The 25,219-nt window shown below is 42.7% G+C and overlaps 1 protein-coding gene across 1 annotated transcript in view; it reads left to right on the top strand.

Annotated features, from left to right (window-relative positions):
- whrna (whirlin a) overlaps positions 1-25,219 on the top strand; it is a 204,515-nt gene that overhangs the window by 83,359 nt on the left and 95,937 nt on the right. Inside the window, exon 5 of the mRNA XM_041193961.1 lies at positions 17,575-17,773. Within this exon, the coding sequence (XP_041049895.1) occupies positions 17,575-17,773 (199 nt within the window). The remainder of the gene's footprint in view (positions 1-17,574; positions 17,774-25,219) is intronic.

Below are 25,219 nucleotides of genomic sequence, written 5' to 3'. Positions count from 1 at the left end.
CCAGGCAAAGCACATTTTTTCTTATAAATTCAAAATGAGGTTCCTATCAATTTGTTTCCTTCGCACAGCTGTAGGCTTACAGGCAGTATGCCTCTGACTCAAACGCAAAACTCTTTTTCTGCACATACCTGGACTTCCCTTTGAATGCAAATTCTCATTGTATCACCAGGCTCTTTGAATTCCTCCTCTTCTAACAATAAAACCCCTTTCATAGTACCAATTTTATTAGTAAATAGTTTGGTGCAAGATTTCACCCCCAGTCTTTGAATTCAACAAAATGCAAATATACTCTTTACCTTACTATTTAACATCTCAAAACTACTATGCATCAAAGCACCAAGACGAGCTGGCTTTAATCCAATTAAGACACACACACTCACCCACAGACACAGACCCCACTACAAGTCCAATTTAAAATAATTTCCAGTAACATTATATACATTAATATCTTCATGACACTATCCCCCTCTCTCTTTTTAAACAATGATACAATGTTAGCAGTTCTCCAGTCCTCTGGCATGCCATGCCTGTAGCCAGAGAGAATTGGAAATGATAGTCTACTATTCCCTCTTGCTTTTCTTAACAGCATGGGATGGATGTTATACAGGTGATTTATCCATTCCAGAGATGTTTAACCCCTTAAAGTTTTGTCTCTCACTATGCTTACCCCATTTAATATCTCACACGTCTCCTCTGTAACTACAATGAATGCATCATGCTTCTCGTTTGTGAAGACAGATGCAAATCTTTCATTAAAAACCATGCTCAGTATCTTCTACTCCCATGTGCAGGTTACCTTTTTGGTTTCTAATAGGCCTTGTTATTTCCTTAGTTATCCCCTTGCTCTTTATATATTCATAGAGCATCTATAACTTTTACTTGACTCTACTTGGCAATGGGTAGTATCTTCCGCTCCCACCAACAGCCAGAATCGTGGCCAGCAGGGACGCTTAATTTGGCGGGAGGCAAAAAAATTTGTTTCCCAACGTCGGGATAAATTATTGGAATTTTGTTCTCCTGACTTTCGAGGCGAGTTAAAGGCAGGTCAAGCTTCACAACAAACAATGTGGGGAACTCCATTTGCATGCATTAGCATCTCAAGCATATTTATTAAAAGGCCACCCTGCTGGAATTAAGCTCCCCCTCCAAATTAAGTTCCCTGCCAGCAAGAAATTAGAATGTTCAGTTTTACAACTTTATATACGTGGCATGCACCTGTCGAGCTTCACCTCTTCCATGACTTTGAGGTCGGTAGATGTTACTTTCTCCTTCTTGGGTACCTCACATAACCTCACTCGAGTGCCGTTAGCAAATGCTGTGCCAAGGCTAGACAAAGGAGGTAGGTGAAGGCTGGAAGGGAGGTGGGGTTGGGTGGAGAGTAGGCTGAACGTGGGAGGCATGCTTATCAGACAAAGGCTGGAAGGGGGTGAGGGTGGTAGGCTGGACCGAGGAGGCAGACTTACAGGAGAAGGATGGGGAGAGTGCCGGGGGAAGGGGGGACAGGGGCAATGTCGAGAAGGGAGCAGGAAGAATGTCCAGGGAAGGGAAGGTGAGAGTATCTGGACAAAGGGGAAGGGGGTGTCTTAGAAGGCAGGGTCAGTGGTGTCGATGGTGGGGTCTTGCGGGGTGAACCCAGGATACTGGTGATGGGAGGGGGTAGTCACAGTTAGAAGGGGGAGTGGGATGCCGTAGGGTGGAATGTTCAGGGAAAACGTCTGGTAGGTGAAGGCCTTATTGGGTGGGTCATGGAAGGGATAAGAATGGTGACTTGGATAATGGGAGGGGGTAGGCTCAGGGTGGGCATAGGGACCATAATGGGTGTTGGCTCTGAGGGGAGGTAAGGCATGTGGAGGTGATAGGGTTCAGGGTTACAGGCAGAGGTTCAAGGGTAACAGAGGGGAGAGGAATGGTGATATTGGGTAGGTCTATGGCAATGGGGGGAAGTTGGTGGGTAACAGGAGGAGAATAGAATGTACTGGAGTGAGTTTGAAAGGTGACGCGCACTATTTTTCCAAACTGACCTTGCCCATGCAGTTAGTCAGTGAGATCCCTCGAGGTGGGAGGTGGGTCTGTTCGGGTGGGTGGAATTCAAAGTCAGCACAAGTGGCCGACTAAAGAGACACCCTAATAATTTTGAGGCAATTGGATGTTGAAGATGCCCATTTGTGTTCTCCTCTCTATTAAGCTCGCATTGCAGCAGGTTTGTTCCTGTCTCATGGCTCTCATAACATTGAAATGCCAGCCAGGTGTTGAGCTGCCAGCCATTCTGCATCAGCTGCAGTCAGAGGCAGAGGTGAAGGGAGGGAAGGAGGTTGATGCCTCAAAAGGGCATGGCTGGTGAAGGGCAGACAATTTGCAACTTCAAGCCTACATCCTCCCAGGTGAATGGTCATGGCTGACAAGGGATCATGCGGTTAGTCTTTCTATGCTGCCAAGACAATGGTCTCTCTGCAGAGTTTTGAGCGTGGTGGAGAGAAACAGAAAAATATCCACGTGAGTCTTCTTGCACATGGCTCTCATCACCCTGATCAAAGAGCAACGTCTCTATGAATGTCTCACATTCATGTATGAACGGGACGAGCACCCATCTATGGTCCTCCAGGATGTCCTTTATCTAGAAGGGGTGGGGTAGGGATGCCATGTCTAGACAGAGACCAGGTGAAGGGCTTAGCACTGGCCTGCTGACTTTGAGATGGAGGGAAATCTGTAAAGGACATGCTTACTAAATGTATCACCAATTCATTCACACATCCACAAAGGCGTCGATGATGCAGGCTGCAGGCAACCATGCTTTGGTAATGGCTCTCGTCCAGATGAGGAGAAGTAGAGCCTGTTGCTTGTTGGCACAGGGCCAGGAGGAGCAAGGGCCTGAGCAGCAAGAGGCAGCAGGGCCTCTATATAGTCAAGAGGCTGGTGAAAATGCAACACTGCAGTGGTGAGCATTGGGCTGACCATGGCTGTATCGCCAGTGGTGCTCTTATCTAGTGATGAGTGAAAGGCAATGCTGGAGACGCCCTCATATGTCCCGGGATGTGGTTGCTCACATCTGCCAGCTTCTCCAGTACGGGCTGCTGCCACAAGGACTCTGGAGGAGTAATGCGGAGCTCCTGGGCTGCAATGAATGAATGTCTGTCCGGGTGCCCTTTAAAAATGGTGCCATGAGGCAACAGCGGGGCGAGTGACTTCCTTCCCACCCCCGCCACATAATACACCAAGCTCCTCGTCATAAATTATGAACTGAAAAGTGGAAGATTGAGCGTGTTCACCTGCCCCACTGCCCCACTGCCCAGTGAGAATCATGCTGATTTTTGCACCCACCACCAGTCTTAGTCTCCAAAATGGAAGATTCCACCCAATATTTTTTCATAAACTCAATTTGCTTTCCTAGTTTCCTTTTTAATGTCACCCCTCTATTTCTATAATCCTTTAGACTTTCTGCAGTCTTAAGCACTGGTATCTAACAGAAGCTTCCCTTTTTTGCCTTCTCCTAAGCTGTGTGCTCCTTGACATCCAAGGGACTCCATGTTTGGGCGGGGGTCCCACCCTATTTCTTTGTGGAGACATATTTATTCTGAAAACTCACTTTCCTTGAACACCCCTCACTGCTCTGCTACTGATTTACCTGCAGCTGGTTGTTTCCAGTCCATTATTGCTAAATCACATCTCAGTTTAGTAGAATTGGCTTTTCCGCGGTTGAGAATTTTTAATCCTAGTTTACCTTTGCCATTTTCCATAACCATGCTAAATCTAACTGAATTATGATCACTACCCTCGGTCACTGATACCTCTTACCTCAGGCACAACGAGTAAATCTAATTTTTCCCCAGTCATTTGTCTGTTTGACTCAGTAATCAATACAACTGCAAGTATTAGTATCATACTAATAACAGACACAAATTGCATCACATGTTCATTTTAAGACTGCTACAGCATTACGCGTAAGAATTATAACATAAGCTGCTTTCTGATGCTTGCAGCTAAGTCTAACTGGGGATAAGTATTAAACTGAGGAGCAAATCAGAGGTGACCCAGCCAGAACCAGTTTGGGTTAATTCAGTAAATTCGAGCACTTTGGATTCATTAAGGCTTATGTATATTTATTTTAAAAATAAGGGGTCTTCCATTTAAGATGGAGATGAAAATAATTTTTTCCTCTCAGAAGATTGTGAATCTTTGGAACTCATTTCCACCCCCCACCTGGAGACCAATGGAGACAGGGTCATTGAATATTTTTAAAGCCAAGTTAGACACATTCTTGACTAACAAGGGAGTCAAAGGTTATTGGGGATAGGCGGAATGTGGAGTGGAGGCCAAGATCAACCATGATCTTACTGAATAGCGGAACAGGCTTGGGGGCTGAATGGCCTGCTCCTGTTCTTAATTCGTATGAATGTATATCTTCTTTGCAATACGGCCACACCACACCACATGGACTGCAGCGGTTCAAGAAGGCAGTTCACCACCATCTTCTCAAGGGCAATTAGGGATGGGCAATAAATGCTGACCCAGCCAGTGAAGCCCACATCCCGTGAATGAATAAAAAAGAAATTCAAATTCCTAAAGGACTCTATGTCCTTCAGCAGGTGCAAGCTGATACTTTAGCAGTTTTGTTATATGGCTACCAAATATGGCCAGAATTATATTAATAAAAATAGGTGTCATGTTAAAGGATATTCTGGTACAAAAGTGTTCTGTCATTAAGGTTGAGAATGCATAGATGAGTTCCTGCATCTGGAACCAGAGCAGCAGGAAGATATAAAAATACAAGGATACATAAAGACATAAGGAATAAGAATAGGAGTGGTCCACATGGCCTGGCGAACCTGCTCCACCATTCAATATGGTCATGGCTGATCTTGTGTGTCAACTGCACTTTCTTGCCTGCTCCCCATATCGCTGACCGATCCTTTGTCCCCTTCACTGTCAGGGCTGATGGCCTGAAGGTGCTGGGGATATGGTTCGGAGGGACCAGGGCATGCGTTAGAAACTGGAAGGAGCGAGTGTCTATGGTGAAAAGGAAACTGGGCATGTGGGAGCGACGCTCCCTCTCCATTGCGGGTAAGAACCTGGTCATCAGGTGTGAGGCACTCTCGCTGTTGCTGTACGTGGCGCAGGTCTGGCCCATTCCACACTCCCGTGTGGTGGCGATCACCCGAGCTATTTTCCGCTTTATCTGGAGGTCGAAAATGGATCATGTCCGCAGGGACACGATGTACAAGCCTCTAGATAAAGGGGGAAAAAACGTGCCCAACATTGCCCTCATACTGATGGCCACCTTTGTGTGCGGCTGCATCAAGCGGTGCGTAGACCCTCAGTATGCAAACACCAAGTGTCACTACATGCTGAGGGTCTACCTGTCCCCGGTGTTACGAAGGATGGGTCTGGCCACGATGCCGCGGAACGCTCCAAGTAGTTGGACCGTGCCATACCACCTGTCCCTCGAGGGAAAATTTATGCAGAAAAACACCTTCAACCACAAGTCCGTCAGGCAGTGGTCGGCACGTAACGTCTTAAAGGCCCTGAGAGAAAAGGAGAGGGTGGATCCTGTGGGATGGTTCACCGAGCAGACTGACAAAGTAATTTGGCAGAATGCCTCATCACCAGAACTTTCCAACAAACACCAAGATGTAGCTTGGCTGGTGGTGAGAAAGGCCCTCCCCGTCAGATCCTTCCTACACGCCAGGAGTCTCACCCACTCTGCACGTTGCCCTCAAGGTGGCTGTGGTGGGGAAGAGACCGTTGTTCACCTCCTTGTAGATTGTGTCTTTGCGAAGAAAGTCTGGAGAGAGATGCAGTGGTTTCTGTCGAGGTTCATCCCGAGCAGTTCTGTGACACAGGACTCTGTGCTCTACGAGCTGTTCCCAGGGACACACACCGAGACAAACATCAACTGCAGCTGGAGGATCATCAACTCGGTGAAAGACGCTCTTTGGTCTGCCCAAAACTTGTTGGTTTTCCAGCGCAAAGAGTTGTCCCCGACCGAGAGTTGCAGACTGGCACATTCCAAGGTCCAGGACTACGTGCTGAGGGACACAGTTAAGCTTGGGGCAGCCGCCGCAAAGGTGCAATGGGGAAGGGTCGCTGCCTAAGACCTTTCTGTCACAGTGCACTGGGGGGCTGGGAACTGTAAAGAGCCCCTCAGGCTGTACAGATTGAAATGTATGTCTGCCAATGATTGAAATATTTATTGTTTGTTCTGATACACCTTGTGTTTCATGTTGTAAAAGTTGAACCTGTTTGTATTTTTGTAATGGTGATTTGAAATGGTTCGAAATGTTTTTGAAGATTTATGAATAAAGTATATTTTTGCAAAAAAAAAAGCCCGCTCCCCATATCGCTCAAATCCCTGAGAGACCAAAAATCTGTCTATTGCAGCCTTAAATGTATTCAACAATGAAGCATCCACAGCCCTGGTGCAGAAAGTTCCAAAGATTCACAAACCTTTGAGTAAAGTAATTTCGAATTTCCTAAATGATCGGCCCCTTATCTTGAGACTGTGCCCCCGTGTTTTCGATTCCCCGACTAGTAGAAACAACCTCTCAGTGCCCAACCCATCAAGCCCCTTCACAATCTTGTATTTTCAATGAAATTGCCTCTCATTCTTCTCAACTCCCTCATCCCGGTGACCAATTTAGAGAACCTTCTCTGTGCCACCTCCAATGCAAGTATGTCCTTTCTTAAATGTGAAGTCCAAAACTACCACAGTATTCCAGATGTGGTCTCACCAAAACCCTAAGTTTGATTAAACATAGGAGCATAGGGGCAGAAGTAGGCCATTCAGCCCCTTGAGCCTTCTCATCCATTCAACTACATCATGCTGATTGTCTACCCCTATGCCATTTTCCCATGCCATCCCCATATCTCTTGATGTCATAATCATCTAGAAATCTATCAGTCTCTGTCGTGAACATACTCAATGACTCCACAGCCCTTTGGGATAGAGAATTCCAAAGATTCACTATGCTCTGTGAAGAACTTGCTCCTCATCTCGGTGCTAAATGGCTTTCCCCTTATTCTGAGACTCTGTCCCCTGGTTCTAGATGCCCCAGTCAGAGGAAACATCCTTTGAGCATCTAGCCTGTCGAGCCCTTTAAGAATTTTGTAAGCTGCAATGAGATGACCTCTCATTCTTCCAAACTCTAGAGAATCTAGGCCAGTCTCCTCAATCTCTCCTCATAGAACAATCCTGTCATCCCAGGAATTAGTCTGGTGAACCTTCGCTGCACCCCGTCTATGGCAAGCATATCTTTCCTTAAGTAAGGAGACCAAAACTGTACACAATACTCCAGGTGTGGTCTAACCAAGGTTAACCAATTGAAGGAAGACATCTTTATTCCTGTACTCAAATCCTCTTGCAATAAAGGCCAACATACCATGTACCTTAGATAAAAACAAAAAACTGCGGATGCTGGAAATCCAAAACAAAAACAGAATTACCTGGAAAACCTCAGCAGGTCTGGCAGCATCGGCGGAGAAGAAAAGAGTTGACGTTTCGAGTCCTCATGACCCTTCGACAGAACTAAGTAGAAATAGGAAAGGGGTGAAATATAAGCTGGTTTAAGGTGTGTGTGTGTGTGTGTGTGTGTGTGTGTGTGTGTGTGTGTGTGTGTGTGTGTGTGTGTGTGTGTGTGTGTGTGTGTGTGTGTGTGTGTGTGTGTGTGTGTGTGTGTGTGTGTGTGTGTGTGTGTGTGTGTGTGTGTGTGTGTGTGTGTGTGTGTGTGTGTGTGTGTGTGTGTGTGTGTGTGTGTGTGTGTGTGTGTGTGTGTGTGTGTGTGTGTGTGTGTGTGTGTGTGTGTGTGTGTGTGTGTGTGTGTGTGTGTGTGTGTGTGTCTAGGGACAAGCAAGCAGTGATAGAAGCAGATCATCAAAAGATGTCACAGACAACAGAACAAAAGAACACATAGGTGTTGAAGTTGGTGATATATATCTAAACGAATGTGCTAATTAAGAATGGATGGTAGGGCACTCAAGGTATAGCTCTAGTGGGGATGGGGGGGCATAAAAGATTTAAAAATATTTAAAAATAATGGAAATAGGTGGGAAAAAGAAAAATCTATCTAACTTATTAGAAAAAAACAAAAGGAAGGGGGAAGAAACAGAAAGGGGGTGGGGATGGAGGAGGGAGTTCAGGACCTAAAGTTGTTGAATTCAATATTCAGTCCGGAAGGCTGTAAAGTGCCTAGTCGGAAGGTGAGGTGTTGTTCCTCCAGTTTGCGTTGGGCTTCACTGGAACAATGCAGCAAGCCAAGGACAGACATGTGGGCAAGAGAGCAGGGTGGAGTATTGAAATGGCAAGCGACAGGGAGGTTTGGATCATTCTTGCGGACAGACCGCAGGTGTTCTGCAAAGCAGTCGCCCAGTTTACGCTTGGTCTCTCCAATGTAGAGGAGACCGCATTGGGAGCAACAAATGCAGTAGACTAAGTTGGGGGAAATGCAAGTGAAATGTTGCTTCACTTGAAAGGAGTGTTTGGGCCCTTGGACGGTGAGGAGAGAGGAAGTGAAGGGGCAGGTGTTACATCTTTTGCGTGGGCATGGGGTGGTGCCACAGGTGGGGGTTGAGGAGTAGGGGGTGATGGAGGAGTGGACCAGGGTGTCCCGGAGGGAACGATCCCTACGGAATGCCCAGGGGGGGTGAAGGGAAGATGTGTTTGGTAGTGGCATCATGCTGGAGTTGGCGGAAATGGCGGAGGATGATCCTTTGAATGCGGAGGCTGGTGGGGTGATAAGTGAGGACCAGGTGGACCCTATCATGTTTCTGGAAGGGAGGAGAAGGCGTGAGGGCGGATGCGCGGGAGATGGGCCGGACATGGTTGAGGGCCCTCTCAACGACCGTGGGTGGAAAACCTCGGTTAAGGAAGAAGGAGGACATGTCAGAGGAACTGTTTTTGAAGGTAGCATCATCGGAACAGATGCCATGTACCTTCCTAATTGCTTGCTGCACCTGCATGTTAGCTTGCAGTGACTTATGAACAAGGACACCCAGGTTCCTTTGGATATCAAGACTTCCTATTCTCTCACCGTTTAAAAAATACACTGACCCTCCGTTCCTCCTACCAAAATGGATAACCTCACATTTATCCATATTATATTCTATCTGCCATGTTCTTGCCCACTCACTAAGTCTGTCCAAATCCTCTTAAAGCCTCTTTGCACATTCTCACAATTCACATTCTTGTCGTATTTTGTGTCATCCGCAAACTTGGAAATATTACATCTAGTCTCCAGATGCAAATTTTTGAAATAAATTATGCAATGTCTGTCTTAACCTAGTGATCCAATGGTGTTGGGATGAGCTCAAAAGACAGAGCTTGCATTTGTACAGTGTTTTTCATATTGTCATGAGATCCTAAAGTGCTTCATATCCAAAGAATTGAAGTGTAGTCATTACATAGGTAAACACAGCAGCCAAATTGCACAAAGCAAAACCCCTCAAACAGAAAATGTGACAAATACGTGCTGATTGATCACGGTGAAACACGTGCTGATTGATCACGGTGAAACACGTGCTGATTGATCACGGTGAAACACGTGCTGATTGATCACGGTGAAACACGTGCTGATTGATCATGGTCCATATGTATTTTGATGGTATCGATAGAGGAACAAATGTTGAGCAATTTGTTAGGAGAACTCATTGCTCTTTCAAATCTTTTACATCCACTTGAACCCACAGACATGGCCCTGCTTTAACACCTCAACTGAATTAAGCAACAATGCAGTACTCCCTCAGTTTTGCTCTCATGTTTCAGTCTAGACTTGAAGCTACATTCTTCCAACTCAGAGGTGAGGGTGTCAGCACTGAGTCACACAGGAACAACTAAGAGGGACAAATGATCTGTCGCAGTCTTGTCAGGGTATGTGGTTTCAAATAATCTGGAGTACATAATTATGTTCTTGGCTATCTGATGGGCCAAGGAATGTATTTATTTTCGTTGAAAACCTCAGAAATCCTTTATTAGCATGAGGGAATTGAGTCAATTGTGGCAAAATGCACCACACTATCAACTGTGCTAATGTCTCTTGGGCAAATATGGCATATAATAATTGTTTAAATTTGTCTTGCCAGTGGGGAGACTGGTCCATCATTACTACATAGCAGGGAACTGTTGGCAGATTACAAACAACTCTCCAACATATGCTACTTCCAGACCAGCTTCTCCACTGGCTGCATAAACATGGATAATGATCCAAAATCAAAATCTCTAATAAAAACAGAAAATGCTAGAAATACTCAGCGGGTGTACCAGCACCTGTGGAGAGAGGAACAGAGTTATTGAACAGATGCTGCCACACCTGCTGGTTATTTCCAGCATGGATAAGATCCTCATGATTCTTTTGACTCTCGCGACAACAAGGCTGTCCAAAGGCTTTCGAGGAAGACAGTCGCACTTTAAAGAGATTCACAAACATGCCTGATCAAAACCTATTTGAATTTGCCTGTGAACAAAAACTCCCAATAAAACAGATGCTTATCACTGCTTTATTACAGTCCTCATCCGACACACTTTTGGGATTTTTTTCTCCTGGTAGAATCCATTTGTGCTATTTATTGGCATTGTAAAAGCGGTATAATGGTATGCTTTTTCTTCATTTTATGTATCTGTCACAACACAAAATAAAATCACACTGCTATTAGCTTTTTGATTAATGGCTTGAATCTAAGTTTGCCATCATCTCCATTTTAGACTTGATTAAAATGACAGTGATTCCAGTATCAGGTTGAACAGACATTTTATACTATCTTAGCACTGTCCACTGTCTAGGACTGAGCAGATACTCTTATTTATAGCGCAGTGTGATTTGCTGACAACTTCTGCAGAGAGTGCTCGAAAAGCAACTTTCACAGCAACATATCCAAACAAGGGCAAACCAAGCTACGCTTGAGGCAGTTATGAAACCTATTCGAATAAGCAGGTTTCAGTTTTCTGCTGCACAGTTTGTTAGAGAGTGAGGGATGGATTAGATTGTAGCAAGTAAATCGTAATGATCAGAAAAACACACTGGGAACTTGCCTGAGGGAAAGCATCTAGTTGTTGCCAAGTTACATTGATGTTGGAGGTAGATGCTTATCTGGATAAAACACCTCTTCTTTCTTGAAAGACAAATTTAACTGTGTGGATAACAGGGAATCAATACTCTTCTGTCTGTATTGCTATCATAATAGTATAGACCTCTGTTTCAAGGGGAAAGGTATTACACAGCATGGTCGACAAAGTGGACCTGTGCTGCACTTCACACTGAGTTCAATGACTAGGCAAAACATCTGTGCTTAAACACGTTTCCAGGCTTTGTTCTCTGCAGGTTAACTTTGATTATCAGCAGAAAACTGGTGGGAATTCCATCTTATTCCCAACATTATAAATAATTCAATATTAAGTTTACACAATGGGTTGCCTGGGCTTTTTGTTGACATTGTTTTCAATTCAGTTGCCCAGTGTGAAGAACAAGACAAGAATGTGTTCAAGTGTTAAACTGTCTCCTAAATTATACTACAGGCCTTGTGTTGAAGTGTATTGTAAACCATGTTGTATTAGCACATTTCTAGTAGTTTAACAGCAGCTAGGCCTCAATGTTATATCACCACCTTGACTAATTTATTTGTAAGGCTCATTCAAAGGGCTTCCTGTTGGATTTATTTTGTGCAACACTCTCTGCATTTTTCAGCTGGATTGTTTTCTTTCTAAGGTGATCTAAATTGCCATCTTTCAACTGCAAAATGTGAGATCAGACATGCATTGGATAATCTTAACTGTTTACAGAGAAGCTCTTGCTTGCTCCAGTTGCAAGCACACAGCTGTATGATGCTTGTAGCAGTGCCCCTGTTGTTACCACGGTAACTGCACTTGCAGCAGTGCTACAGGCTTGCAAAGAACAGACTGAACAGATTATTTCACCCAGTTGTGCAAAACTTGTACCAGAGCACTTGGCTCAGTTATTACTGTGACAAATTAATGCATGACTCTTCTCGCTCACAAAACACCAATTTGTTAAACACATTTTCATGAAAGCCCCTTTAAGGAGGGAAAAATGAAAATAATTGAAATTTAACTACCTACTCGTCACTCCATTATCCAAGCGAACTGCATAGATTCAAGGTTTGTATTTATTTTGTTTGTAAATGAGGCTTTTGGATGATTTCGGATGCTCAGCATATTGTTATATTATTTGAAAAGAGTTAGGAACTCTATTATGTGCATGGAAACATATGTATCCAGGGTGCCGCATCACTCACTACTGCACTACCGTCTGTGTACTGGACTAACAATGTATCATTCCACCATCCAGATGGAGAGCTACAAGAAATCGAGACGATGAAAGCTCCACTATTTGTGTAAAATCATGAACAATATCTGTGACATTAGATATAATTACATGAGGGTGCATTAGCTCAACTAATACTATTGAATTTCTCGTGGTTAGATGTAAAAGCGGTGTATCTTTACGGTGAAGCCATTGACTAGCCGTGTCTAGAAACTTTGAGGTGAGCCAACCTGAATTTTATGATGCCAACCGCCTTTAGTGCGTCTGCATTTATTTGCTTGTCAATAATGAGCAATAAAATGTGGATACGCTAAATGCCAGCACTGAAAAATCAATCTCACATCAGCTGGAGTTCTGAGCAAGAAGCTACTGAACTGATAAGGCTGAAAAACAAGCTTTGATTTTGTTTTTTGTGTTGTGTCCTGTTCCTGTTTCATTTTGTAATTTTTCCATGTCTTTCAGCCCCTCCCTGCACCAGATCTCATCTCCCTAGAAACAGCCCATGCCCAGAGCTATGCCAGTGCCTCTTCTTCAGCGGCTGCCAAGAGCTGCCATGTACGTCCCCTCCCAATGGTGAAGTGCCCTGGTTCCATCCTCAGCCGGCTGGTCAACATTAAAATTGCAGTAGTAAATTCCATCGCAGAACATTGACAATCAGGGCACTGCAACATCACCAGTCTAAGTTCATATCTTTTTAAAAACATGCACTTATGCATAATGCTAAATTATCGATTCATAGAATGTGCACCACAGAAGCAGGTCCCTTGGCTTCAGAGCTGCCTCAGGAAGATGAAGCGTTTATAAAATAAGATAAAGATTTAAAAAATGTAATAAACATGACCCCTCATGTGACTCTGTTACATGAGCAGGGACATGTTATTAATTAAATTTTAAAGCTTTTATTTTATTTTTATTTGCTTTTGGAAACCTCATCCCGCCTGTGGATGAGCTTTCTAAAAAAAAGGCAAAGAATGGTTGGCATTTTTGCCTGCCTGCCAACCTAAGGTTAGACGGGCAGCGAAAAGTTGAAGTTAATTGATTCTTTTAGGGCCTTAACAAGCCTTTTAATTGTCGGCGGGCACACTGCTGACTCTGGTGCGCACCCGCCAACCGAACTATCACGCAACTATACATCAATGCTGGCATGCTCATTCGATGCCAACACACATCATTTCATGCTTGAGCAGGACAGGTACATGCCTGCCCACTGAGCAAAACGTTTTGCCAATTGTTTCCGAGCTTCACCTGGTTAGGTGTAATATTTCACCCACTCTTTTGAATGGTTTATTTAAAAATGCAAATTGCCCCCATTACACCTCACCTTCTATTTTCCTATGTTTATCTAATTACCATTCCCAGGACCAAAACAATAAATTTCTGAAACCTTCTAGTCAAAGTGATTTTCTGGAAATGTTAACTGAGTCCGAGCAGGTTACTCCCCAGTCTAACCACTGTGGTGGGGAATGCAAGATTGACACTAGAACTGGAAGAACTGCAGAATATAAGAAACCAGCTGTAGTTTTACATCTCTGTTTGTATGAAGATATCACTTTAAGAGTCTATGCCATGTGGTTATGTGTTCTCTATATTACAACAGTGTATGAAGATGGTGGGATAAAAGCAAACTACTGCAGATGTTGGAAATATAAAATAAAAACAGAAAATGCTGGAAGTACGTCTGAAGATGAATCACTGCTTATTGTTTCTCAGATGCTGCCAGACCTGCTGAGGACATCCAGCACTTTCTGTTTTTATTATGAAGGTGGTGTGCATTATGAAGGTGGTTGTTTGGAGAACTTGATATTCCTTTTAAAGGATGAAGATGCTACTGTCCGTCACAAGACCACAGAAATTTTCTACAGAAGAAATAATAATGTCTATAATGTTATTGGAAATTATTTTAAAATAGAGTTTAGTGGTGTCTGTGTCACATGAGATGGGACATGTTTTTATTGTTCAAAAAAACTTTTTATTTAGTTTGTAAAAGCTTTAGGAAGCCTCATCCCACTCATGGATGTACACCCGTCTGGACATACAGCCGCATCATTTAATGTTCCAGCGTGTTGGGCGTGTGCCTGCATGTCGAATGGAAAATTCTGCCCCAGAATAGGGTATAAATGACTACATGACTACATAAATGAAAAAGAATAAAGGGTGTTAATGATTTTGGGACATGGCTGGGTGAGATAAAAAAATAAAATTATTAAACTCATTATTTTTGACCAATTATGTGATGTGTATCAAGAGACATGTCTCATAATGCAAGACCAAGGATATGACCAAATTTTGCCCCATAGGATATGAAACTATATCGTCTTCCAGAATCCATTTATTGCCGTGTAATTTTTAACAATGGATTACAGAAAATATACTATCCTGACAAGGGTTGGAGAGGAATTTTTCTGCTGTTTTTCTCTAGTTGGATTTGTAATTTTTAATAGTTTGGTTTTTGCAACTCCCAGGAAATTACAAGGCTCCTCGCAGGGAGTGGTGACTGATGTAAAATGCACATAGTCGTTTTGTAGTACAGAACTTGAGTATTGCTGAAAAAAAGAGTCATTTTGTCAAAGCTTTTCATCTTGCAATCACAAGAATACCAATTTCAGGAGAAGTGAGTGCTGATTGGGTGGCAAGTGGACACTGTTTGGTAGAGGCATTGCCATGGAGAATGCACCAGTTAATGATTTGTGAGATAGGCAGAATGTCTTTTTGGCTTGACAGCAGCACCCTGTTAGTGGTGAGTATCACTCGTTTTGCCACTGCATAGTGGCAGCGTGAAACAGCTAGCTTCACCTGTTGCTCAATTCTTTGTACTGCCTATCACACAAATGAGTAATGTGGTATATGAATTTCAGTGCCTGTGCGATGCTAAGTACGTGGCCATACATCCCAAAGACTGGAGGATCATATCAAACAGCTTGTCCCTTCTGCTGTCACAATGGGCAAGGTACAGACTGTACTCAAACAGTCTGTGCTTGCAAAACTCAAAACACAGTCTCCAACATTAGATGTGATTCCGTGATTGGACAAAGTTTGCTAAATAATCCTCATTGTGCTAAAAATTACACTGACAACCAATTTGAGATTGTCAGTCAGGGTTACAATGGCGCACATTTGCGTGTACTGGGAGCTACATGTATTAATACGCAGGGCCCTGTTCTTTGCAGACAGAAAGAACATGTGCATTCATTGCGCCTGTTTCAGATAAACAAAATAAGCGATAGTTATTCACTGGATCTTTCCTCAGGGCAATGCTTTGACCAGACTCAAGTTGCCTGGTTTAAATTTCAAACAATGCTTGGCAGTTAACTGGTGCATTCTCCATGGCAATGCCTCTACCAATCGGTGTCCACTTGTCAACCAATCAGCACTCTCCTCTCATACAGTATAAAGTTGTTGCTTTCCCTGACATTGATATTCTTGCAATTGTCCTGATGAGTGCAAGATGAAAAGCTTCGACAATCTGTCTTGTTTTGACTTATTATGCATTAGGGATCACAGCTGTGTGGAGCTATCATAACAGACCAGATGATTTGTTTCTCTGGGCACCATTTTCTTATGTTTGTATTATATCGCAAGTTTGCTATAATAAATTCAGGGCTGCTGTAGATACCTCCAGTGATGCAATGGTTTCTAAAAGCAGATCCAACATTTCTTAATGTTATTAGTCAATTCAGAATAAAGAAACAACAAACTTGCATTTATATAGTGTTCATGTCTTACAGATGTGCCAAGCACTTTATAGCCACTTAACTACTTTTGAGACAGAATCACTGTTGCAATGTAGGAAATGTACCAGCTAATTTGTGCACAACAAGGGCCAAGAAATAGCAATGAGATCAGTGACCAGCTAATCTGTTTCAGTAATATTGTTTGAAAGATATGTATTGGCCAGGATACATTCATTCTCCCATTCATTCATATCACAGAACTTCCTTGTTCTTCTTTGAAATAGTGCTATTGAATCTTTTATGTTCAGCTGAGTGGGTAGGTGTAAAGTCTCATCTGAAGGACAGCCCTCTGACAGTTTAGCACTCCCTCAGTTACTGAACTGAAGCGTCAACTTGGATTATGCGCTCATGTCTCTGGAGTGGAAATTTGAATCTTTTGACCCTGAGGTGTGAGTGTTACTGCTGAACCAAGGCTGACTACACCACATCCACTTATACAATAGGGTAAACTAGGGTGATGTCTCGACCTACCCCCTTCATATGCAACTGGATATCCTGCCTTTCGCATATGCATTTACAAGTTTTTCTCCAATCTTTTAATAGTCGGAATATTCATATTTTGTTGAGATGAGGTGAGAACAAATTATTAAACTACTTTATTTTTGAAAGGTCAAGTGATTATATACAGTAATTTACGATTGGACACATAATTGAATCTATGCAACCGGCTATCCCACACCAAATTTCATTAAAAGTAGCTTCTAACCAGCCTTCTGCTACCCAGTCTTCTGAATCTCACCGTCTACTTGGTGTTTAAAACCTAACTGCCAATATATTTCTGCCTGTAATCCTAATCTCTCTGTTCACAATGGGGTTGTTTTAAATCAGAGAACTCTTGCCAACTGCAGGGGTTTAGTGATTTCCCAATACAATGTGTTTGAGGTAAACTACAGGCTAACAAATTAGTGCCTGTCTTTGGTCTTTGGGAAATCACATCAACATTTAACATTAACATTTTAACCACCTTTATGTGCTTTTTCTTCCAGACGTGTGCTAGTGCAATTTATTTGAATGCACAAACTTTAAATATAATTGGATCTCAAAATCATTTCCACAGAGAAACAAAAAGTGATCAAAGATCCCAAAACTGACATTTATTCAGATACTTTGACCAAATTATTTCATTTTGTTTATACAATTTGTCATTTTTCCTTTTTTTTTGTGACAGTCACGACCAGTTCCCAAACATTTGAAGTCCTTGACTGTGCGCTGTCTTCAGGAAAGTGAATAAGATTGGGCCCTTGTTATTTTCCCAGATAATTTTAACCTTCTTCGTGTAGGAAAAAGCTTAATATCCATAAGATGTCTTCCTTAGCTAACACAACTTAATCATAATCAGTAGGCACAACCCATGCTCTGGCCTTCAACAGTGCAAATCGTAGAAATAACAAAATTCTGCTCAATTGCACCATTTTAATATCCTCAATTCCACGAAAAATTGTAATAAAATAAGCTATCAGTGAGGAATTCCTAATGTAATCCCATTAAATAGGTTTATTATGCTGCTTTGTACTTAATTCCAACAGTAGATATTTCTAATGCCTGTGATTTACAGTAACTGTGAGGTTTCTGTCTACTAGGTTGGAGACCAGATTATAGAGGTAAACAGCAGAAGCTTTCTCAATATTCCCCACGATGAAGCTGTGAAAATCCTAAAGTCTTCACGCCACCTCATGATGACAATAAAAGATGTTGGGAGGTTGCCTCATGCTCGGACGGTAGTGGATGAGACTAAATGGATTACAGGCCCGGAGCTCCGCGAGACAGCTGCCTTTAGTGGTCCTGCAGGGTAAGTCCTGGCTTCATTTCTTCAGCTCTGGAACAATACTTCTAATATCATCACATGTTTAATGTTTCTTATGAGAAATAAATCTTTGGGCATCTAAGTGGGAAATGATCCAATTCTGTAGAACAGTTTGCTAAGTTTCTTCTCCTCTGTTTGGGAAGTATGATTTATAGGATAACGTTTATATTCCGTGGGTATTTGTTTATGGTTGCAGCCATTTTCAAGACTTTGTTTTTAATATCCATTATCCCTCCTCTTTATGGTTTCTTAAGTGAGGCTAATATTTCTAAATGAATAACAGCTGATTTTTCAATCCTGATCCCCAACTACTTTTATTTCCTCAACAAATTTTGTGATATTGCTTTGACATGGGAGTGTGTTAAGAGTGCAGCCTTTTGAAGGGATGTGTTTGAGAGCTTAACATAATTTGCACGGTGAGAGAAAGAACCAGCATGTGTGCAGATGGTAATTGTGAGGGCAGGAGCAGGTACAAAGTGTGCAAGTAAGGAGCCAGAGGGAGGCGCAGGGAAATGTGATGCTATGATCAGTAATTTAAACGTGATTAGAACTGGTCGAACTGCAAAGGCATTGCACAGAAACTGTGCTCACTGAAATGATTTAGAGGAGCCTAAAACAATAGAAGATAAAACTTGATGGAGCACAGAGAGCTATTTTGGTCAAACAAACTGATTCCACTATGGACTGGTGCTTCAGATAGTGATTGTAATACTACCTCAGTCGTTCAGTGGACAGTATTACTATTGCGTTAATGTGAGGAATGTTGATACCAGAAATGAAACACTTTCTCATTTCAGGTACAGTATCAAGCACTTCCATGTAAAGGGTAGCATGACAAATACAGAGTAAAATGCCTTCTACTTCATTTCAACAGCATGTAACAGCTCAATTGCTGAATGAATGTATGAGTAAATAAATGGACAGCATTTTATAGGGGTGGGGTGGGGGAACAGACTGCTTGCTCCCTGTCCTGCCATCCCAGAAAGAAAAGTTGGCCAATGGTCCACACAGTGGAAAGCAGCCTGCCCTGCAGCCATAACACTGTCTGGGTGGACTAAACAAGGCAAAAATGGGACTTTCGCTGTTGAGTGGGAAGTCCTGCCCTAGAGAGCTGCTGGCCAATCTAATTGGCTAGCAGCCCCAGTAGCGCCAGAGCTCAGTAGTGTGTGCTGTCAGGACTGCTAGAAGGAGCACGCAGAAGATGGATGGCTGCTGGAGCAAGGTAATTCCCAGGCTTTTAGGGCGGGGAAACATCCAGGAGCCCAGGGAGGGGAGTGGGGGACTGGGTTTTGGAGGACAGGTGATGAGGAAAGAAGTGGAGGTGGGGGGCTGATATGTTGGGATTGGTACCCCAGACGCACACAGGGCACTGACCCGCCCGAATGAGGTGCAGCCAACCCCCCTTCCCTCCCACTGTTTTTCATCTAGGCCACAAAATCAGCCTGCCCGCTCCCGTCCATCTGACCACGCAAACTGTATCACGGCCTGGGCAGAGTATTAGCCTGGTCAATAGGCTTGCTAACAAGCCTAATTGACCTTTAATTATTCACTTAAATATGTGGCAGGTAGGCTGACAATTTTGCCATCTACGCACCTAGCATTTTATGGGCACCTGGTGGGGGCACATAAAATCTAGTCGAGTATTGAATTGATACAATGCCATATCGCACCAAAATGCCTTAAAATGCTTCGCACAGTTCCATGGGGCAGAAATGTTCGCTTGGCGGGCCGGCGCATGCCTGACTCACTCGAGCATGAAATGACGCACGTTGACGTTGGCTGAGCGTGCCGACGTCAACGCACAGTCGCGCGATCGCTCAGTTGGCGGGTGCATGTCAGAGCCGGCAGCGCTTCCGCTGACAATTAAAAGGCCTGTCCAGGCCACAAAGTTATCAATTAACGTAAGGTTTTCACTGCCCGTCCAACCTAACGATTGATGAAAAGGCCAAGCAGCCTTTGGATTTTTTTTGGAAACCTCATCTACGGACAGGGTAAGGTTTCCAAAAGCAAATTAAAATAACATAAAAAACATTAATTTTTCATTGACAGAGTCACATGATGGGACATGTTTTATTACATTTTCATTTTTCTACATCTCTTCATCTCCCTGAGGTAACTCCGTGCTCCCCCCTCCCACTGGCACAGGCAGTGCTCAGCACTGCCGCTCAATTTTCACGCTGGGCAGGCCCTACTTGACCTGCTAGCATGAAATTGCGGTGCGGTGCCAATCGTGGGCGTTGGTGGGCTTCCCAACCGCCCCTGCCTGCCCCTGCCAAGCCCGTCCACCAAGCATAAAATTCTGCCCAAGGTCTCCAACTGGATGGAGTTAGAGTGGGAGACCAGAGAACACTGTAATGTCAGCACCATGGTCACCTTATTAAAAAAAAAAGACATTGAGACAGCAGAAATGTTTCAGGTAAAAGCAGCGAGGATGTTTTCAAGCTTGAAACCATTTGATTATGAAAAGAGAATTAGGAAGCTTAGAAATAAAAATTAAGGATGAACATTATCTAAGTTTATAAGCTAATCAGTAAGAATAGTATAAAAGGCAATTCTGCAGGAAAGGAAAATCAGAAGATGAGGGCAGGCCTAGGAAGTCAAATGTTAAATTTAAGTAAATACCCTTTGTTCCTAATTGTTTATAATCTAATCAGTTAGAATGGTGTAAAAAGCAATTCTGCAGGAAAGGAAAATCAGAAGTGAAGGTACCTGTGATGGGAAAAATCATGTCCTACCCTCAGGACCCTAATGCCAAGAGCTACTTAATTGGGCAATGGAACTTTACGTAGTACTTTTCTATTTTATCTTATCAGTAGCAATCCACATTTGCCATCATTTTCTTCAGGGGTAGAATTTTATGGCCCTGTCACGGGGGGTGGGGAGCATGGCCATAAAATGCGGCGAGCCATTCAAAAGCATATTGACTTCGGCATCACTGGAAATTCCTGCCGGCAGGAGGGGCCGTAAAATTCTGCCCCAATTTTCACCTGTCTTTGTGAACTATCTCTTCATTAAAGTCTCCAACATTAGGTGCAGTGCCAATAAAATAAAGAGTTCTTTGAATTCTGCAGCATCTGTCCCTCATGATTTGGCTTTTGCTTATTTATTCTGCATGTGGGAGCCATTTAATGCTTCATATACTTGGAGATTTTTAAGTTTACTGTTTAATTAAGTAGCTGTTGCGTACAGAATAACTGCCCTGGCTGTTGTTGGGAATGCGATGGCCTCTGATTGTCAAAAGCACCTGAGATCCCTACACTCACTGCCACTGCACTGCATGTTTGATGTCTTTGTATTATGGGAGCAATGCAGTCAAAACGACTAAATTTTAGTTATTTTATTTCCAGGATTTGTAGGAACAGCTGTTTATTTCTTTCTTAGGACAGTTCTTTATAAATATGAATGTTAACTCTTCTGGTCCCTTTATAATTATTTCCAGGCCTCCCAATTTGGGTTCAGTTCTCTACTCAACTGCTGCATCTTTTAAAGTGTTGACATCAATTAAATTTATTTTCCAAAATATGATTCTTATTATTGGCAAATGGCATGGGTATGAATTTCAGTTATATTGTTAATTAGAAGCTAACTATAGCATTTCCCTCCTTCAAGAGGTAGCATGGTGCTAACATGGACATGGTGTGAACACAAAATCAATTCCTAAGTTTTGTTTTTGTGAACCAAATGGGTTTTTACAATAATCAGTTCATGGTTATCATCAACTCTAGATTTTTTATTGAATTTAAGTTCCACCATCTGCTATGGTGGGGCTTGAATCCAGGCTCCCAAAAATTATCCTGGGTCTCTAGATTGCTAGTGTAGTGACAATACCACCAACGCCACCATCTCTCCTCTTAAAGTGCTTTGCATCTGCCATTGTTGGGATTTAACAAGAGCACAAAACCATTTTCAATAATAAAAACAAAAAGTGCTGGAAAAACTCAACAGGTCTGACGACATTTGTGGAGAGAGAAACAAAGTTAGCGTTTCAAGCCCAATATGACTCTTCTTTGGAATGAAGATTCAGTAATACGTTTGCAGAAAAAGGCCAACAGCAAGCCCACTGATCAATAGTCTTCGCATAAAAACAAACTGCAGAAATCAGCCCCCAAATATGCTACCTAATAAAATGGAAATTGTCTTTTTCAATCACTAGAAACCAATGGTCTCAACTGTACAGGGATAATGCTGGGAATGCAAACTAAGTACTGGTGAAGGAAATCTGAAAAAAGAGTCGTATTTCATTTATTCAATCATCATGAATAAAAGGCCATGCTGATCATTATCTTTATATCTTAACCATTTATTGCAGTTAAGGAAGTATTAATGAATATTCTGAGAAATGATGTTGGTTAAGTTATTTACTCTAGTTACAGTGTTAAAATTAATTACAACTGTGTTCTTGATTGTAATGATGTACGATTTAGGGCTCGAGCAGCAGCAGTACCAGCTGTCGGAACTGCTTGAGTTTTTGAACCTCAAAGCTCAGTGGATCAATAAAATCATTTTGTTTTGTCTTTTTCTTCAAAAATATTTTCTAGTCTGGATCTCTTTCTTTCCTTTGTGAACATAAAATCAAACCTTAAGTTCTGTTTTTGTGAACCAGATGGGTTTTTGCAACAATCATGTCATAGTCATCATTAGACAGCTAATTACAGATTTTTTTTTATTGAACTCAAGTTCCACCATCTCTCATGGTGGGACTTGAATGTAGGTCCCCAGGGCATTACCTTTGGATTGCTAGTATAGTGACAATACTACCATGCCACCATCTCCCCTCTTAAAGTGCTTTGCATCAGCCATAGTTGGGATTTAACAAAAGCACAAAACCAAGTTCAGTAATAAAAACAAAAACTGCTGAAAAAACTCAGCAGGTCTGGCAACATCTGTGGAGAGAAAAACAAAGTTAGCATTTCAAGTCCAATATGACTCTTCTTTGGAATGATTATAGCACCCCGCAATGGTGCTCTACAATAATATCACAATATGTTGTATTCTATAGTGATGCTGATTAACTCCCTTTGAAATAATGAATGCAATTGAACAAGAAACTGTTGTTCAAAATGAAAAGGTGAATACTGGGATACAGCATATGAGTAGCGTGAGACATCGCATGTGCTAAGTGTATCATGCCTTGTGAGGAACATACGACTTTGGAGCTATGGTGTAGGGTTTTCCTCATGTAATGTCTGGTTTCACAATTCTCCAACTTCAAGGTGACTGTTGGTCTGTTATAGACTAATTGATAAAGATTGATTGTTGTGATTAATGACTAGCTACACTATCAGCCACGACCTAACTGAAGGGCAGAACAAGCTCGAGGGGCTGAATGGCCTACTCCTGTTCCTGTGTATCATGTGACTACCAGGATGGTAGAAAGCGAACCAGATGGAGCTTCATCTATATGTTCCTATGGTGCAGCCACCGCGCTCACAGTTACTTATATTAAATAAGTAAATATAACAGTATCAGTATATTTAATTGAAAGTTACACCACAGCAACATGCTTTCAACTCTAATGTAGAAAAATATCCTGAGGTTCTTATTCAGGTGCTTATTATAAGAATACCAAGAATATTAAATGTCTGCAATCCCTGTCAACTTTGGACATTGTAAATTCTTGTATCTGAATTTAGAGCAGATGATGCCTGTGTAAACTTGTCATAATACCCCCAGGAGAGAAAATTATAAGCATATTTATCATAATTTACTAAAGCTCTCTATAGGAATTCTGCCTATTGGTTATAGGATTGTACAACAGGGAGAAGAACATCAGATATAGGAATCTATCGTCGGGGCACAGTTACTGATTACTTGAGTAAGTCTGAGCAGAGAGAGTCAGTGTGAATTTTTGAAGGTAGGTCATATCTGACTAATCCGGTTGTCAGGTTTGGAGGCTTGGTGAAAGGCCCGCCTTGGTGCTCCTGGACTTTGTTGCAGCTGTTAAAAAAAACAATAAAACAAAAAACAACGCTCCAACTCTCATTCCTCATACCCTCTGATCCCCTCCCCCACAGACTCTCCATGCCTCATCCATACTAACTCATGCCACCTCCTGCCCTCACCTACTCCCCATGGCCGCCATACCCTCAATGCCAACCTATGCTCCCCTCTCCACCCCATCGAGCTTCATGCCAGCCTTTGCCCCTCTACCCACCCCCATGGCCCCTTATAGCCCCTATGCCAACTTAACTCCAAGAAGTATGACTAATGGGAAACAAAACAGCGGGGGTGGGGGGGGGGTAGTGGGTTCAACTTCATGGAAAATTTTGAAAAAACTGAAAAGAAATGAGAGCCCAGGAGAGGCTATTAAAGTCTCCAGAACACAAAATAGGACAGAGTGTTTGGAAAGGGCTAGGAATCTAGCTTCAAGCACATCAGATAATGGGACGACAATGAGAAAGGGGACGGGAAATACAAGACTGAAGGTGTTGTATCTGAATGCACACAGTATACAAAATAAGGTAAATGAGCTTGTGGCGCAGATTGAAATTGGCAGGTATGATGTGGTGGGCATTACGGAGACATGGTTGTAAGGGGATCAGGACTGGGAGCTAATATCGAAAAGATAGGCAGATTGGCAGAGGGGGTGGGGTTGCTTTGTTAGTAAGAAATGAAATTAAATCAATAGCAAGAAATGACGTAGAGTCAGATGATGTAGAATCTGTGTGGATAGAGTTGAGGAACCACAAAGGTACAAAAACCATAATGGGAGTTATGTACAGGCCTCCGAACAGCAGTCAGGATGTGGGGCATAAGATACACCAGGAGATAGAAAAGGTGTGTAAGAAAGGCAAGGTTACAGTGATCATGGGGGATTTCAATATGCAGGTAGACTGGGAAAATCAAGTTGGTAGTGGATCCCAAGAAAAGGAATTTGTGGAATGTCTATGAGAGCAGCTTGTGGTGGAGCCCACTAGGGAACAGGCAATTCTAGATTTAGTGATTTGTAATGAGGCAGATTTGATAAGGGAGCTTAAGGTGAAGGAACCCTTAGGAGGAAGTGACCATAATATGATAGAATTTACCCTGCAATTTGAGAGGGAAAAAGCTGGAATCAGATGTAAAGGTAATACAGTTGAATAAAGGCAACTACAGAGGCATGAGGGAGGAGCTGGCCAGAATTGACTGGGAGATGAACCTAGCAGGAAAGACAGTGGGAAAGCAATGGCAGGAGTTTCTGGGAGTAATTTGGGCGACACAGCAAAAATTCATCCCTAGGAAGAAGAAGCATACTAAAGGGAGGACGAGGCAACCATGGCTGACAAAGGAAGTCAGGGACAGCATAAAAGCTAAAGAGAAAGCATACAATACAGCGAAGAGCAGTGGGAAACCAGGGGATTGGGAAGCCTACAAAGACCAACAGAGGACAACTAAAAAAGAAATAAGGAGGGAGAAGATTAAATATGAGGGTAAACTAGCCA

This window comes from Carcharodon carcharias, chromosome 8 (assembly GCF_017639515.1).
Source record: "Carcharodon carcharias isolate sCarCar2 chromosome 8, sCarCar2.pri, whole genome shotgun sequence".
Lineage (NCBI taxonomy): Eukaryota > Metazoa > Chordata > Chondrichthyes > Lamniformes > Lamnidae > Carcharodon > Carcharodon carcharias.
This window is presented reverse-complemented; position numbering and strand designations above follow the sequence as displayed.